This window comes from Ursus maritimus, unplaced genomic scaffold (genome assembly GCF_017311325.1).
Source record: "Ursus maritimus isolate PB19 unplaced genomic scaffold, ASM1731132v1 scaffold_16, whole genome shotgun sequence".
NCBI classification, from domain to species: Eukaryota; Metazoa; Chordata; class Mammalia; order Carnivora; family Ursidae; genus Ursus; species Ursus maritimus.
This window is the reverse complement of record NW_024424008.1, coordinates 43,924,445-43,939,544: the sequence shown is the minus strand read 5'-3', so window position 1 is coordinate 43,939,544 and position 15,100 is coordinate 43,924,445. Positions and strand designations below refer to the sequence as shown.

Genomic DNA, 15,100 nt, shown 5'->3' with positions numbered 1-15,100 from the left:
GGGGAGAAGACATGAACAGATATTTTCCAAAGAAGACATCCAGATGGCCAACAGACCCATGAAAGGATGCTCATCACTCATCATCAGGGAAATGCAGATCAAAACTACAATGAAATATCACCTCACACCTGCCAGAATGGTTAAAATCAACAGCACAAGGAACAATAGGTGTTAGCAAGGATGCAAACTGGTGCAGCCACTCTGGAAAACAGTATGGAGGTTCCTAAGAAAGTTAAAATAGAATGATCTAGCAACTGCACTACTGGGTATTTACCAAAAGACTAAAACACTAGTTCAAAGGGATACATGTACCACATATGTTTATAGCAGCATTATTTACAATAGCCAAGATGTGGAAGCAGCCCAAGTGTCCATCAATTAATGAATGGATAAAGAAGATGTGGTATATATGTATAATAGAATACTATTCAGCAATAAAAAAGAATGAAATCTTGCCATTTGCAACAACGTGGACGGAGCTAGAGAGTATTATGCTAAGCAAGATAAATCAGAGAAAGACAAATATCATATGATTTCACTCATATGGAATTTAAGAAACAAAATGAACAAGGAAAGGGGAAAAAATAAGAGAGAAAGACACAAAGCAAGAAACAGACTCTTAACTGTAGAGAACAAACTGATGGTTACCAGAAGGAAGTGGGGGGGGATGGGTGAAATAGGCGATGGGGATTAAGGAGTGCACTTATTGTGATGAACATAGGGTGCTGTATGGAACTGTTGAATCACTATATTGTACACCTGAAACTAATATAACACTGTATGTATGTTAATAATTGTATGTATCCAGTTATTAACAAACTGGAATTAAAATAAAAACTTTTAAAAAGAAAAAATGCGATATTAAAAAGTTATTTTTTAAAAGATATTTATTGAGAAGTTACATTAAATTACTACAAATAGAATCAGATTGTAAAATGCTAAAATACCATACTTTCAAAATCAAATCTGCAAGGGCAGCAATAAAGCAAGAAAATGTGGCCAAAAGGAAAACAATGTAGATTAGAATTCTCAAGGGTCTAGATTCTAGTCCCTGTTGTGGAACCAGTTAGGTGTAAGGCCCTGGAAAACATACATATTTCTAAATTTCCAATGTCTATTAAATAAAGAGGTTAGATAAAATGGTTAATAAGCCCATACAAGATTAAATGATTTGTGATTATAGAAAAAATGCGTGAGACAATCTTAGAATAGCTGAGGTGGGTCAAGGGACAAAGAAAATAGATATGCATTAAACATTCATCCAAACATAAAGACTTAAAATTCTCGTTCTGTACAGAAGAGAAAAAAAGCTGGAAGTTGGATCCCTCATTGAAAACACACACACACTAATAAAGTGTGGTATTTCTTTCTCCAAATCCTACTTTCTCAAAAAAAATATTTTTTCTTTCCAAGGTTTTCCTCAAGGTAAATTTGACATCCTTGTTCCTCAAACTGTAGATCAGTGGGTTTAACATGGGCACCACAATGGTATAGAACAGAGAGGACACTTTCCCTTGGTTAAGGGGCAAAATGGAAGGTGGTTTGAGATACATGAAAGCCCCAGAACCAAAGAAAAGAGAAACCACAATTATGTGAGAGCTGCATGTACTGAAAGCTTTGGATTTGCCCTCAGTGGAGTGAATGTGGAGAATGCTGTGGAGAATCAGAGCATAAGAAATGAAGATGGTGACAATAGGCATTCCAATGTCAATGGCCACAAGTACAAAGACCACCAGCTCGTGCACATAAGTGCTGTTGCAGGAGAGCTCAAGGAGAGGAAAGATGTCACACATGAAATGATTGACAAGATTGTCAGCACAGAAAGTCAGACTTGCTACGCTTCCTATGTGGACTATGGCCCCTGAAAATCCCATCACATAGACACCCAGCAAGAGGAATAAACAGACCTGAGGAGACATGGTGGCCGTGTATACCAGTGGTTTACAGATGGCAACGTAGCGGTCATATGCCATTGCTGACAGGAGGAAGGACTCAGAAATGACAAAAAAGCAGAAGAAAAAGAGTTGAGTCATGCACTCTCCGTGCAAGATGATGTTCTTCTTTGAGACGAAACTCTTTAGCATTCTGGGGGTGATGGTAGTAGAGTAACAGAAATCTACTAAGGAGAGGTTGAAGAGGAAAAAGTACATAGGGGTGTGTAGGCGAGCATTCAACCCAATCAGGGTTATCAGGCCCAGATTCCCCAGCAGAGTGACCATGTAGAAACCTAGAAACAGGAAGAAGAGAGGGATCCGGAGTCCCGGCTGGTCTGTTAAGCCTGCAAGGATAAACTCTGTCACAGAAGAGTTCTCAGCTGCCATTCTCCTCTTGGGGATGGGTAGAGGAAGGGCAGTCTGGGGAAAAGAAAAGAGAACCAGTTAGAAAGAAACATCACCACTCTCTCAGTATCCATCCCCCATTCTGGAGAATGGAATCCACAGAGAGATTTGAATGTTAGTACGGTAGGAAGAATTTTACTGTTTGCTATGGACCTATCTTACAGCCCAAGTGACTTTAACTTCCAGAGAGAACAGTTAGAGGCTAAACTTTGCCTCCAGAGAGAAAGCAGTAATTTATTCATATCCATATAGATGTCTTTTAGATATTTAAGTTAGTCCATTTTCTGTCCTTCTCTCTCCTGACTGTGCTTCCATTGCTGACACCTGAGCCTCTTCCCTGAAGAGGGTCCTGTCAGAAGACACTGTGACTTCTCAGAACCCCCACCACTGGGTCACTGCTGTCAACCAAGGAATTGAGGCCACATTTTTCCAGTCTCTCCTAGATCAAGTGGTTCAATGATCATTTTTTAAAGCTAGCACTTATTTAAGGAGTTCCTGTGAGAGGCTATGTACTAAGCTGTGACAGTATTATTATCCCCACTTTGCAGATGAGAAAAAGGAGTTAGGTAACTAGCTTAAGTCCCCAAAATACTGAGGTGCAGCCAGAAGGTGAACTTCGGCAGTCTCTCATGTTTGCACTCATAACCACTGTGTTGCCTGACTCACCAGGGTTGGGAACATACTCACCTTCCTTTAGTTCAGAGCTATAAAGCTATTCTCTAGTGTTTCTTGACCACATTGTCCTGGAGCCCGAAAATGACCATAATGAATAGAAAATGATAGGCTGAGCTAAGAACTCTCTCCTTCCAATATGTTCCAAAGGATCAGAACCTCTAAGTTATCTTGTAGGCCCTTCTGCACTGAAGAACATGATTTCCAATTGTTAATTTGCCCAAAACTCCTTCTAGTTATAAGGAAAGAAACAGTGCCTTTTCCTGACCAGAGGAAACAGGAGAATAAGGAGGTTTAGTAGGATTACAGATCTCAGTGGCCTGATAATTAAGACTGAGACTCCCCGAAAAGCATTTCATCAGAGATTACTTTCCCAAAGGAATAAGAAATGTTTGTTTATACCCTTGATATTGCTTGATTTGGCTTGTGAAGACAATTACTTTAACAAACATTTATCCAGTACTATTAAAAGAAAAATCATTGTGAAAAAAATTATCACCATTACTATTTCTTGAATACACAGTAATGTACCTGACATAGAACCCTTCTACTGACTTCTGGCTGCCAAGATCCAAAACACTATATAAATATATCCTTATTAATTCCTCACAATAATGATACTCATTTGAAATATAAGCTGCTCACAGACAGTTTGTTTCAGAGCCCACATGCCTAGGTCTGTCTGACTCCAGGCCCCTCTTTTGTAACCACTAGACTAAGCTTCCTCATGATGAGAGCTCCTGAAAATCCATGAAGCTAGGGTCCTTGCCTTCTTGGATCTGGCAAACTCTTGTAACTCTTGGTTTGCTAATATTTTGTTTAGAATTTTTGGATCCTTGTTCAGAGATACTGGCCTATAGCTCTCCTTTTTTCTTTTTCTTTTTTTTTTTTTTTTTTTTTTTGTAGTATATCTGTTTTGGTATCAGGGTAATGCTGGCCTCATAAAATTAATTTGGAAGCTTTCCTTGCTCTTCTACTTTTTGGAATAGTTTAAGAAGAACGGGTATAAAATATTCTTCAAATGTTTGGTAGAATTCACCTGTGAAGCCATCTGGCCCTGGACTTTTCTATATTGTAAGTTTTTTTTTTTTAATTTCTGATTCAATTTCTATCACTAGTAATCAGTTGTTCAATTTTTCGTTTCCTTCTGATTCCATTTTGGAAGGTTGTATATTTCTAGAAATGTATCCATTTCTTCTCAGTTGTCCAATTTGTTGGCATATACTCTTTCATGATTACCTCTTATAGTCTTTTGTATGTCTGTGGGGTCAGTTATTTCTTTTCCTTAGTTTCTAGTTTTATTTATTTGAGCTCTTTTTCTTGATGAGTCTGGTTAAAGGTTTATCAATTTTGTTGATCTTTTCAAAGAACCTACTCCTGTTTTCATTTATCTGTTCTATTGTTTTTTTAGTCTCTATTTCATTTATTTCTACTCTATCTCTATTAATTCCTTCCTTCTTCTGGTTTGGGGCTTTGTTTGTTCTTCTTTTTCTAGCTCCTTTAGTTGTAAGTTGGGTTATTTATTTGAGATTTTTCTTATTTCTTTAGTAGGCCTGAGCTGCTCTAAATGCTTCTCTTAAAATCACTTTTGCTATATCCCAAAGAATTTGGAACGTTGTGTTTTCATTTTTGTTTTTCTCCATGTATTTTTTTATTTCCTCTATGGTTTCTTGGTTGACCCACTCAGTGGTCAGTAGCATGTTTATTAGCCTTCACGTATTTTTGTTCTTTCCAGTTTTTTTTCTTGTGATCCATTTCTAGTTTTATACCATTATGGTCAGAAAAGATGTGTGATATGATTTCAATCTTTCTGGATTTATTGAGACTTGTTTCGTGCCCTAACATGTGGTCTTCATGTTCTTCAAATGATTAGTCTTCTTAATATAAATAATGAAAAAGCATGTAGAAAATCTTGGAGGATTTGAGGGAGATTGTGTCACAGTTTTATAGTCTTCCTGGATACCCCCATAAAAAAACCAGCACAACTAAATAGCAAAGCATAATCCCATTAACAACGTCTATGACAAAAATAAGTGCTATGTTATCCCCTTTACCTCCAAACACAAGCAGATGGGCACAAACCACCAAGAGCTTAAAATCTGCTTAGTATCAGCATCTGTGCAGGAAGAAACAGAAGGAAGCAACAGGACATCTGGCAAACCTGAAACTCCAAAACAACTAATCGGTATTCCAAGTAACTCTCAAAAGGCCAATTTGAAAATAGCACCTAAAACTGGAAGGGATTTTGCATTCTCCAATAGTGTGTGAATTTAAATTACTCCATGCTAAGATCTGAAGGGGCTACGGTTTGCGCACTATGAACTCTTAAAATAAAGCAATCAAAGCTCCCTACAAGAATAAGAATAAAACCCAAACTAAACATAATAGGGTAGAGACAAAAGAAAGAAAAGATCCAGATAAAGGTAGAAAGGGAACAGAGCCAGATCTCAGACAGTAAAGTCATCATATTTTTTAACACTTCACAGAAGTGACAGAATAGGGAGTTCTATAGGTATGAAGTTAGAAAAAAAACCTAGGGGCACCTGGGTGGCGCAGTCGTTAAGCGTCTGCCTTCGGCTCAGGGTGTGATCCCAGCGGTCTGGGATCAAGTCCCACATCAGGCTTCTCTGCTAGGAGCCTGCTTCTTCCTCTCCCACTCCCCCTGCTTGTGTTCCCTCTCTCGCTGGCTGTCTCTCTCTGTCAAATAAATAAATAAAATCTTTAAAAAAAGAAAAAAAACCTAATTTGATATAAAAATGAACAGCAGAAAAGAATCAAGGCATTCCTCATAAAATTATAAGTAAAAAGAAAAATTTTCTGATAGAAAATGTGGAGCAAACCACAGAGACATATTGTATTAGTCTGTTTAGGATGCAATAACAAAATGTGAATGGGTCAGTTAAGCAACAGAAGTGTATTTTCTCACAGTTCTGGAATTCAGGGTGCCTACATAGGTGATTTCTGGTGAGAACTCTTCCTGGCTTACATATGGCTGCCTTGTCAGTTTTCCTCACATGGGAGAGACAGTGAGCTCTGGTGCCTCTCCCTTGTCTTTCGAATGGCACCAGCCCTATCAAATTAGGACCCCCTTTAGGGCCTCATGTAACCCTTATCATCTCCTTATATAGGTTCTGTCTCAGAATACAGTCACATTGAGGGTTAAGTCTTCAACATCTGAATTTGGTGGGTGGGGGAACACAACTCAGTCCATTGCCCATGGCTACAAATAAATCAATACTATTACATTATTTCAAAATGAACTAAAACACATGAAAATGTTACAAGGTATGAAAGAACAACAAATGTCAGAATTAGAAAAACTAACAAATTAGGCAACAGAACCCAAGAAATTATTAGAAATAAAAGAAAAAATAATTTAAAAAATTGGACTGAGTTAGAAGTAGCAGAAGAGCGAATAAACACAACAGATAATGCCTTAGGAGAAATAGAAGTTGGAAAAGGGGGTAAAAAAAGAGAGAGAGAAGAAATGAAGAGGGTTTATGGGAAAGCAACAAATATAGACACCAGACAAAGAAAACCCAATCCACATAGAGTAGGAGCTCCAAAGGAGAAAACTAAAGCAAGGGGCAAAAAAGATAATAAAGACTATATATAATTCATGGAACTTTTCCTAGTGTCCAAAAAAAAAAAATTGAAGTGATATATTTAAAAGAATCATCACACCTAAGAAAATTGCCCCCAAAATAAATATCAAAATGTACACCAGTGAAATTATTGGCCTTTTTTAATAAGAGATTGTTGGGGTTAATGTAGAGCATGAAATCAGCCATTAATACCTGGCTTGCTAAAATGTAACACAGAGGCCGCCGAGGGCAAGAAGATTTCAGAGAAGGGCATAGGCCTTCCTTTGGAATGCGGAGGCCTGTGTGACCACTCTGCCATTGGAGTGCCGTGAGGAGTTGCCTTCCCAAAGCTTTCCCAGCCCAAACAGCCGCCCAGTGATCTAAAAGTTGTAGTCATTGTCCCTTAGGCTATGTTTAGCAGAAGTAGTAAACACGCCCAAATTAACATATCGTATCTTTCCGGTAAACAGATCCTCCCAGTTTCAATAAGACCCCCTGTCACACATCTGTGCTTGAGAAACAGTGATGAGGATTTGTGATTGTCTCAAAGGACCAATAAAAGTGGGAGCAAAGAAGAGCAAAGGGTCTTGTCTCTGAGCCTTGACTCCCTTGCCTTCTTCTCTGTTTCACGGCAAAGGTTGGAGTATTCTTTCATCCGTCGGTACAGGGACTGCTGGCCATTCCCAGCAAGAGATCCTTTGAGAATCATGTGGCCTGAAATTTCCTGGTTCTTTCTGAAAAGACCTGGAAACAATAACCAACCCAGAAGTAATGAGCCTCCCTAGAGCCTAATAACTGGTCTTGGAATTCCATTTCACCACTAAAAGAAGGCATGTTTCCTGGAGAAATGGTCGATTCCTGATCTGAAGAATGAAATGTATGGGATAAGCTCACAACATCTTGTTATAACAGATAAAAATTAGTATTAGATAAAAATTAGTATTCATGTTACTGCCTTAAAATTAGTATTAGTATTAGTATATGTTACTAGGAATACTCCTGACGAAGACTCAAGGGGCAAACTGAAGAGAATTCCACAGGCCAGACGTAGAAAATTTGCGCAACAAAAGGATAATAATAATTGTAATAACAGTTTAAACATAAAATATGTTTAAATTGATGAGAGTATAATGATTCTAAAGAAAAATAACAGGTCACCTTTGGAGGATAATAAGAAACCAAATCATTATTTTGAAAATCAAAAAATGAAGGACATATAAGTGTTTTTATCTGAACTGTGGATGGATAATGAAACTGCGCAGGAGATAAAATTGCATTAAACTGAATGTATGCACACACACACAAATGAGTACAAGTAAGATGGGGGAAATCTGAATGAAATCCACGGGTTGTATATGGCAGTACGGGTGTGTGGTATTGTGAGGTTGCCGTATAATTATGCAAAATGTTACCATTGAGGAAAACTGTATGAAGGGTACACAGGCTCTCTCCATATTATTTCTTTCAACTGCACGTGACTCTGCAACTATCTCAAAATAAAAAGTCTAAAAATCTTTATTAGCATGACACCTGGGTGGTTCAGTCAGTTAAGCATCTATCTTCGCTCAGGTCATTATCCCAGGGTTCTGGAATCTAGTCCCACATCGGGCTCCTTGCTCAGCGGGGAGCCTGCTTCTTCCTCCCCCTGCTTATGCATTCTCTCTCTCCCAATCTCTCTCTCTCTCTCAAACAAATAAATAAAATCTTCAAAAAAATAAAAAATAAATAAAAATAAAAATCTTCATTAGCAACATTTTCATGGGTAAGATAGCACTGAATATAATCTCTAAAAGTAAATTTTCTTATGAACATATACCCTTCATGAATGAGAATATGCACGAAGGGTTCTTGTCATTCTACCTGTTACGTCCCTCAACCTCCCGCCATTCTACAGTGGCCACCCTACAGGTACCACGGCAGGGTGACAAGTTCAATGTTCCTTATAAATTTAACATCCCTCAACTGAAGTTCTGGTTTGTTTTAGTAAAATATTTTCATTTGTTCCAGAAACATTTAAAATAAACATTTTCAGCCTAACTGATTATGCCCACTGAAGAATAACGTTGAGTAGTAGCCATCAAGGTCGTAATTGATGATGTGGGTGGTAATGACAAGTGGCGGGGGTGGTGGTGAGAATGACGGGGTTGTTGGCTATCAGATAGTTGAAGGCTGGCATGAGACTCTAAGTTTCCCAAACTGCAGATGACTCCAAATAAAAGGAAAATTAACACACCCGGGAGACAAACCATGCTTCACAGCAGAGGTGCACGCCAACACTCTAATTGCTCCTTCAGCAAGGACTCCAGGCTCTGAAGTGACGGCATCCCAAGAGGCTCTGCCTGTGTGTTATATAAACAGACCCCCAAGTCTCCCAGTCTCAGTGACCCCATTTTTCATAACCGTGCTGGCCCCTCAGAATACATTTACGACTAAATATCAATCTGTATGGTTCTCTCCTTTCTTGCTGTTTATTTCCTGACTGCTGGAAATCAAGGCATCCCCTAAAATTTCCAAGAGACCGTGCTGTTTTTTTCTCACCACAGGTATTTAATTATGGATTTCAAGCAATTGTATGAGAAAAGTATTTCTTCTGCGAACTCCTATTTCTAATGCAGGCTTTATTTCTAACATTTGTCTACCTTCATCTCAAAGCATCTTTTCTTTGTGTGCTGTGTTCTCATCAGCAACAATCCCAAGCCACTGATGGTCTGGTAAAGCTAGAGGTAATCATCGTAGTAACTGATATCAAATATATGGATCATGTTTGCCTATTTCATATCATTAGATGATTATGGGAGTAAAAACTTAACTCAGTGCCGTCTAGGATTTTCGCCGTCTGCACCACACTGAGTGGTGTTTACTCTGCACCGCTTTGTAAACCACTTTGGTTTCTGGTAATGGTATCTTCAAGGTGGATTTTCTGTGTTTCTTATTGTTTTAAGAGATGAAAATTGGGTACAGGGGATACATAAGATTCTTGAACCTATTGTTATCCAGAAGAAATTTGTTTTCTCCTCTAATAAATGGAAAAAACTTAGCTACTTCTGAGACTAGTTACTGTGAAGTTAAATGCCATACCACCAATAACATATGAAGTTTGCAATGCAATGCAGATTTTCTTGTCTTCACACCACATCCTAAGGATTTAAAGACTGTTATATCTAAGAAAAGGAAATACAGTTAGTGCCAGAGTTATTATTATTATAGGAATCAAATGAGACAATGTATTATAAAGTACTTTTAAAAAGCAGGTTACAAAATGTTTTTTTAAAAATCCGTATATATTTATACATGTGTAAATATATATATTTATATATATATATATCTAGAATATATATATATCTAGAATATATATATATGTATATATATAGAAAGATAGTCACTGCCAGTATTAGTCTCCAAATAGTGCAGAAATGGTGTTTTTACTTTTGCTTGTTTGTATCTTTTTTAAGATTCATTTATTTTAGGCGGAGGGGCAGAAGGAGAGAGAGAGATTGAGAATCCCAAGCAGGCTCCACACTCAGCAGGGAGCCTGACACGAGGCTCTGTCCCACGACACTGGGATCATGACCTGAGCCGAAGGCAGAGGCTTAACTGACGGAGCCACCCAGGCACCCCTGCCTTTGTACTTTCTTAAATGTCCTTGAAGTTAGCAATGAAATCCATCCTGCATCTCCAAAAATTCAATAAATTAAGTTTACTAAATAATAATAAAGTGCTACTCAAAGATAAGCTACAGCAAAACAATACGGTTTAATGGAAACAAAACAGATGATAGTCAGAAGCCATGGGTTATAGCCTAGTTCTGTCTCTACCAACTGTATGATTTGGGGTAATGTTTAGAGCTCCGACTTCCTAGAGAATGAAAAAAAAATAATGTAACATTCCTCTTTTTTCATATGCTGTGCACAAGCTAAGACATCAAGTGTAAAGCACTTTCAACCACCACATTGCTTAGAGCTGTAGGTGTGCGGATACACAAGGCTGCACACTTGGGCTAAGAAATGAGCTCATGATCAGGCGAGAAGAGTTCGAGTTCTAGGTCATTGATATTAGTTTGCTTCAAGCAAGTCACTGAGGATCTGGCGCTTCTGTTTTCTCAATAGGAAATGGAAATAAAAATCCTTCTCACAACACATTTTTTCCTCATACCCAAAATTTTAGAAGGAGTTAGAGATTGACCTTTGAGGGCATTATACAAAAGTTAGCAATTATATGAGGAAGCAATAAAAAGAGTGAGAACTTAAGGTTTTTAGCCTAAGCGATACATCTTAGAGATGGGATGTCTGTAAGTATCAGGTTCAACAAGGATGATCCATGTTTCTTAGGGACATGTTGACAATTTGAGTACCTTGTCATTAGGGAGATCATGGGGCCTGGTTTTGTATTACAATCTGAAAATCATCATCATAACAATAATGGCTTTGGGCACTTACTCTGTACTGTAGTATGTAACAGTGCCCACGCTGCACCACAGATCAACTAATCTGAACCTCTATGCGTGGAGCCCAGGCATCAATATTTTCAAATGCTCCAGGTGATTACAGTCTATAGTCAGTGTTGAGAACCACTGTCTTAGAGCCTTAAGTCCAATGAAAAACTAAGAACAAATTCCAGACACCTGATGACAACTCACTTTTATGGGAACTGGGTGCTTGAAAAAATATTTCTAAATATGCATTATCCTGTGTTATTTTTACAACCACCTTTGAAATTGATATTACTGATGTCTTTTTTTTTAATTTAAATTCAATTAGCCAACATATGGTACATCATTAGTTTCAGATGTCGTGTTCATCACATCACATGCCCTCCTTAATGCCCATCACCCAGTTACCCTATCCCCTCACCCACCTCCCCTCCAGCAACCTTCAGTTTGTTTTCTATAGTTAAGAGTCTCTCATGGTTTTTCTCCCTCTCTGATGATTTCCCATTCAGTTTTCCCTCCCTTCCCCTATTATCCTCTGTGCTATTCCTTATATTCCACATATGAGTGAAACCACATGATAGTTGTCTGTCTCTGATTGACTTATTTCGCTCAGCATAATACCCTCCAAGTCCATCCATTAGTCACTGAGGATCTGGCATCGATGTAAATGGTAAGTATTATCCTTTCTGATGGCTGAGTAATATTCCATTATATATATATAGATATATAGATATATAGATATATAGATATAGATAGATATAGATATAGATATAGATATAGATATAGATATAGATATATAGATATAGATATCTCACATCTTCTTTATCCATTCACCCATCGATGGACATCTCAGCTCTTTCCACAGTTTTGCTATGCTGGGCATTGCTGCTATAAACATTGGAGTGCAGATGCCCGTTTGGATCACTACATTTGTATCTTTGGGGTAAATACCTAGTAGTGCAATTGCTGGGTCATAGGGTAGCTCTATTTTTAAAGTCTTAAGGAACCTCCATACTGTTTTCCAGAGTGGCTGTACCAGCTTGCATGCCCACCAACAGTGTAAGAGGGTTCCCCTTTCTCTGCATCCTTTCCAACATTTGTTGTTTCCTGACTTGTTAATTTTAGCCTTTCTGACCAGTGTGAGGTGATATCTCATTGTGGTTTTGATTTGTATTTCCCTGATGCCAAGTGATATGGAGCATTTTTTCATGTGTCTGTTGGCCATTTGTATGACTTCTTTGAAGAAATGTCTGTTCATGTCTTCTGCCCATTTCTTGACTGGATTATTTGGGGGGGGTCTTGAGTTTTATAAGGTCTGTTTTGTTTTGGTTTTTTTTTTTTTAGGTTTTATTTATTTATTTGACAGAGAGAGACAGCCAGCAAGAGAGGGAACACAGGCAGGGGAGTGGGAGAGGAAGAAGCAGGCTCCCAGCGGAGGAGCCTGATGTGGGGCTCGATCCCAGGACTCTGGGATCACACCCTGAGCTGAAGGCAGACGCTTAATGACTGAGCCACCCAGGTGCCCCGAGTTTTATAAGGTCTTTATAGATCTTAGATACTAGCCCTTTATCTGCTATGTCATTTGCGAATATCTTCTCCCATTCCATAGGTTGCCTTTTAGTTTTGCTGACTGTTTCCTTTGCTGTGCAGAAGCTTTTTATACTGATGAAGTCTTAATAGTTCATTTTTGCTTTTGTTTCCCTTACCTTTGGAGACGTGCCTAGCAAGAAGTTGCTACAGCCAAGGTCGAAGAGGTTGCTGCCTGTGTTCTCCTCTAGGATTTTGATGGATTCCTGTCTCACATTTAGGTCTTTCATCCATTTTGAGTTTACCTTTATGTCGTGTAATAAAATGGTCCAGTTTCGTTCTTTTACATGTGGATGTCCAAATTTCCCAGCACCATTTGCTGAAGAGACTGTCCTTTTTCCATTGGATGTTGTTTCCTGCTTTGTCGAAGATCAGTTGACTATAGAGTTCTGGGTTCTCTATTCTGTTCTATTGATCTGTGTGTGTTTTTGTGCCAGTACCATACTGTCTTGATGATTACAGCTTTGTAATAGAGCTTGAAGTCTGGTATTCCGATGCCACCAGCTTTGGTTTTCTTTTTCAACATTCCTCTGGCTATTTGGGGTCTTTTCTGGTTCCATACAAATTTTAGGATTATTTGTTCCAGCTCTGTGAAGAATGTTGATGGTGTTTTGATAGGGATTGCCGTGAACGTGTAGAGTGCTCTGGGCAGCATAGACATTTTAACAATATTTATTCTTCCAATCCATGAGCATGGAATGTTTTTCCATTTCTTTGTGTCTCCCTCAATTTCTTCAGTAAGTATTCTGTAATTTTTAGAGTACAGATCCTTTACCTCTTTGGTTAGGTTTATTCCTAGGTATCTCATGGTTTTTGGTGCAATTGTAAATGGGATCGACTCCTTAATTTCTCTTTCTTCTGTCTCGTTGTTGTAGAGACATGCAACTGATTTCTGTGCATTGATTTTTATATCCTTCCACTTTGCTGATTTCCTGTATGAGTTCTAGGAATTTTGGGGTGGAGTCTTGGGTTTTCCACATAAAGTATCATGTCATCTGCGAAGAGTAAGAGTTTGATGACTTCTTTTGAGGTATGTTCCCTCTATCCCTACACTGTTGAGAGTTTTAATCAAGAAAGGATGCTGTGTTTTGTAAAATGCTTTTTCTGCATCAATTGAGAGGATCATATGGTTCTTGTCCTTTTTTTAAATAATGTGATGTATCACATTGATTGATTGATTTGAGAATCTTGAACCACCCTTGCAACCCAGGAATAAATTCCACTTGGTCGTGGTAAATAATCCTTTTAATGTTCTGTTGGATTCTGTTGGCTGGTATCTTGGTGAGAATTTTGGCATCCATATTCATCAGGGTTATTGGTCTGTAATTCTCCTTTTTGGTGGGGTCTTTGTCTGGTTTTGGGATCAAGGTAATGCTGGCCTCATAGAATGAGTTTGGAAGTTTTCCTTCCATTTCTATTTTTTGAAACAGCTTCATAAGAATATTATTTCTTCTTTGAGTGTTTGGTAGAATTCCCCTGGGAAGCCATCGGGCCCTGGACTGATTTCTTTGTCAACAAAAAACATCTTGGAATGCAAGGACTCCTTCAGAGGCAAGGAAAAGCTTCATTGCACAGTTTGCAAACCGGGGAGACACAGCCTTGGGCTACAAACTGAAGTAGTTCTGTCAGGGAAGGATCAGGCTCGGGGTTTAAATAGGCAAAAACCTAGGGCAAGCTCTGTGCCCTTTATGGACATTGGTCAGACTTAGGTCCCAAGCTGCAAGTTTCAGGAGCAGAGTGGCAAGCAAGACACACAACTCGCTATTTCTGGTAACAGTTTCAGGATGTGGCAGCCGCTGAAGAGCATGACAGGATGTGTTGCGAGGGATTTTTTTTTTTTAATCTTGCTGAATTTTGTACAAGCTTGTCATCTCAGTCTGTGCTGACTGGTTTTGTTCCCGGTGGTCATTTGGCCTGATTAAAATTTTAGTTTTTCTCCCTTGACATGAGGGCACCCATCTTGCCTGTCAACCATTACTGTCTAATTTATCGAGGCTTTTTGTTCTCATCTTCATCTTTCAGATACAGACATTGACTTGTCACTCAGTGATACAATTGTAATTACCATACTACCCTGACACTGTGTGGATTTGAGATGGGTATTTGTGCTTTCACACTCAGAGACTATTTGGGAATTGCACAGATGACAAGGAAATTTTATTTCTGAAGCAAAATACATCTCCAAGCACAAAATACAAAATATGCTGCTTGTTACCTATAGGATAAAGGTTCTCAAACCTAAGCATGCATCGGCATCACCTGGAAAGAGTGTTAAACCCAGATTGTTGGCACCACCCCAAGGGTTTCTGATTTGGTGGGTCCTGGGTGAGGCCTGAGAGTTTGTATCCCTAACATGACACTAACGCTGCTGATCCAGGGAATACACTTTAAGAACCATTGCTGTAGGATATTTGAGAAACATAAAGGTGGTGAAAGTCCCAGATCTTGCCCCCTTTTTCCTCTCATCCTCATGATCTTTGAAACACCCA

At 38.6% G+C, this 15,100-nt stretch overlaps 1 protein-coding gene across 1 annotated transcript; it reads right to left on the bottom strand.

Annotated features, from left to right (window-relative positions):
* Window positions 1-1,397: 1,397 nt before the first annotated feature.
* LOC103660606 (olfactory receptor 8B12-like) lies at window positions 1,398-2,583 on the bottom strand (the record flags this gene model as incomplete). Its single annotated transcript, XM_008688236.1, has 1 exon — window positions 1,398-2,583. A coding segment is annotated over exon 1 (924 nt), but the record flags the coding sequence as incomplete, so codon positions are not given.
* Between the last annotated feature and the right edge of the window lie 12,517 nt (window positions 2,584-15,100).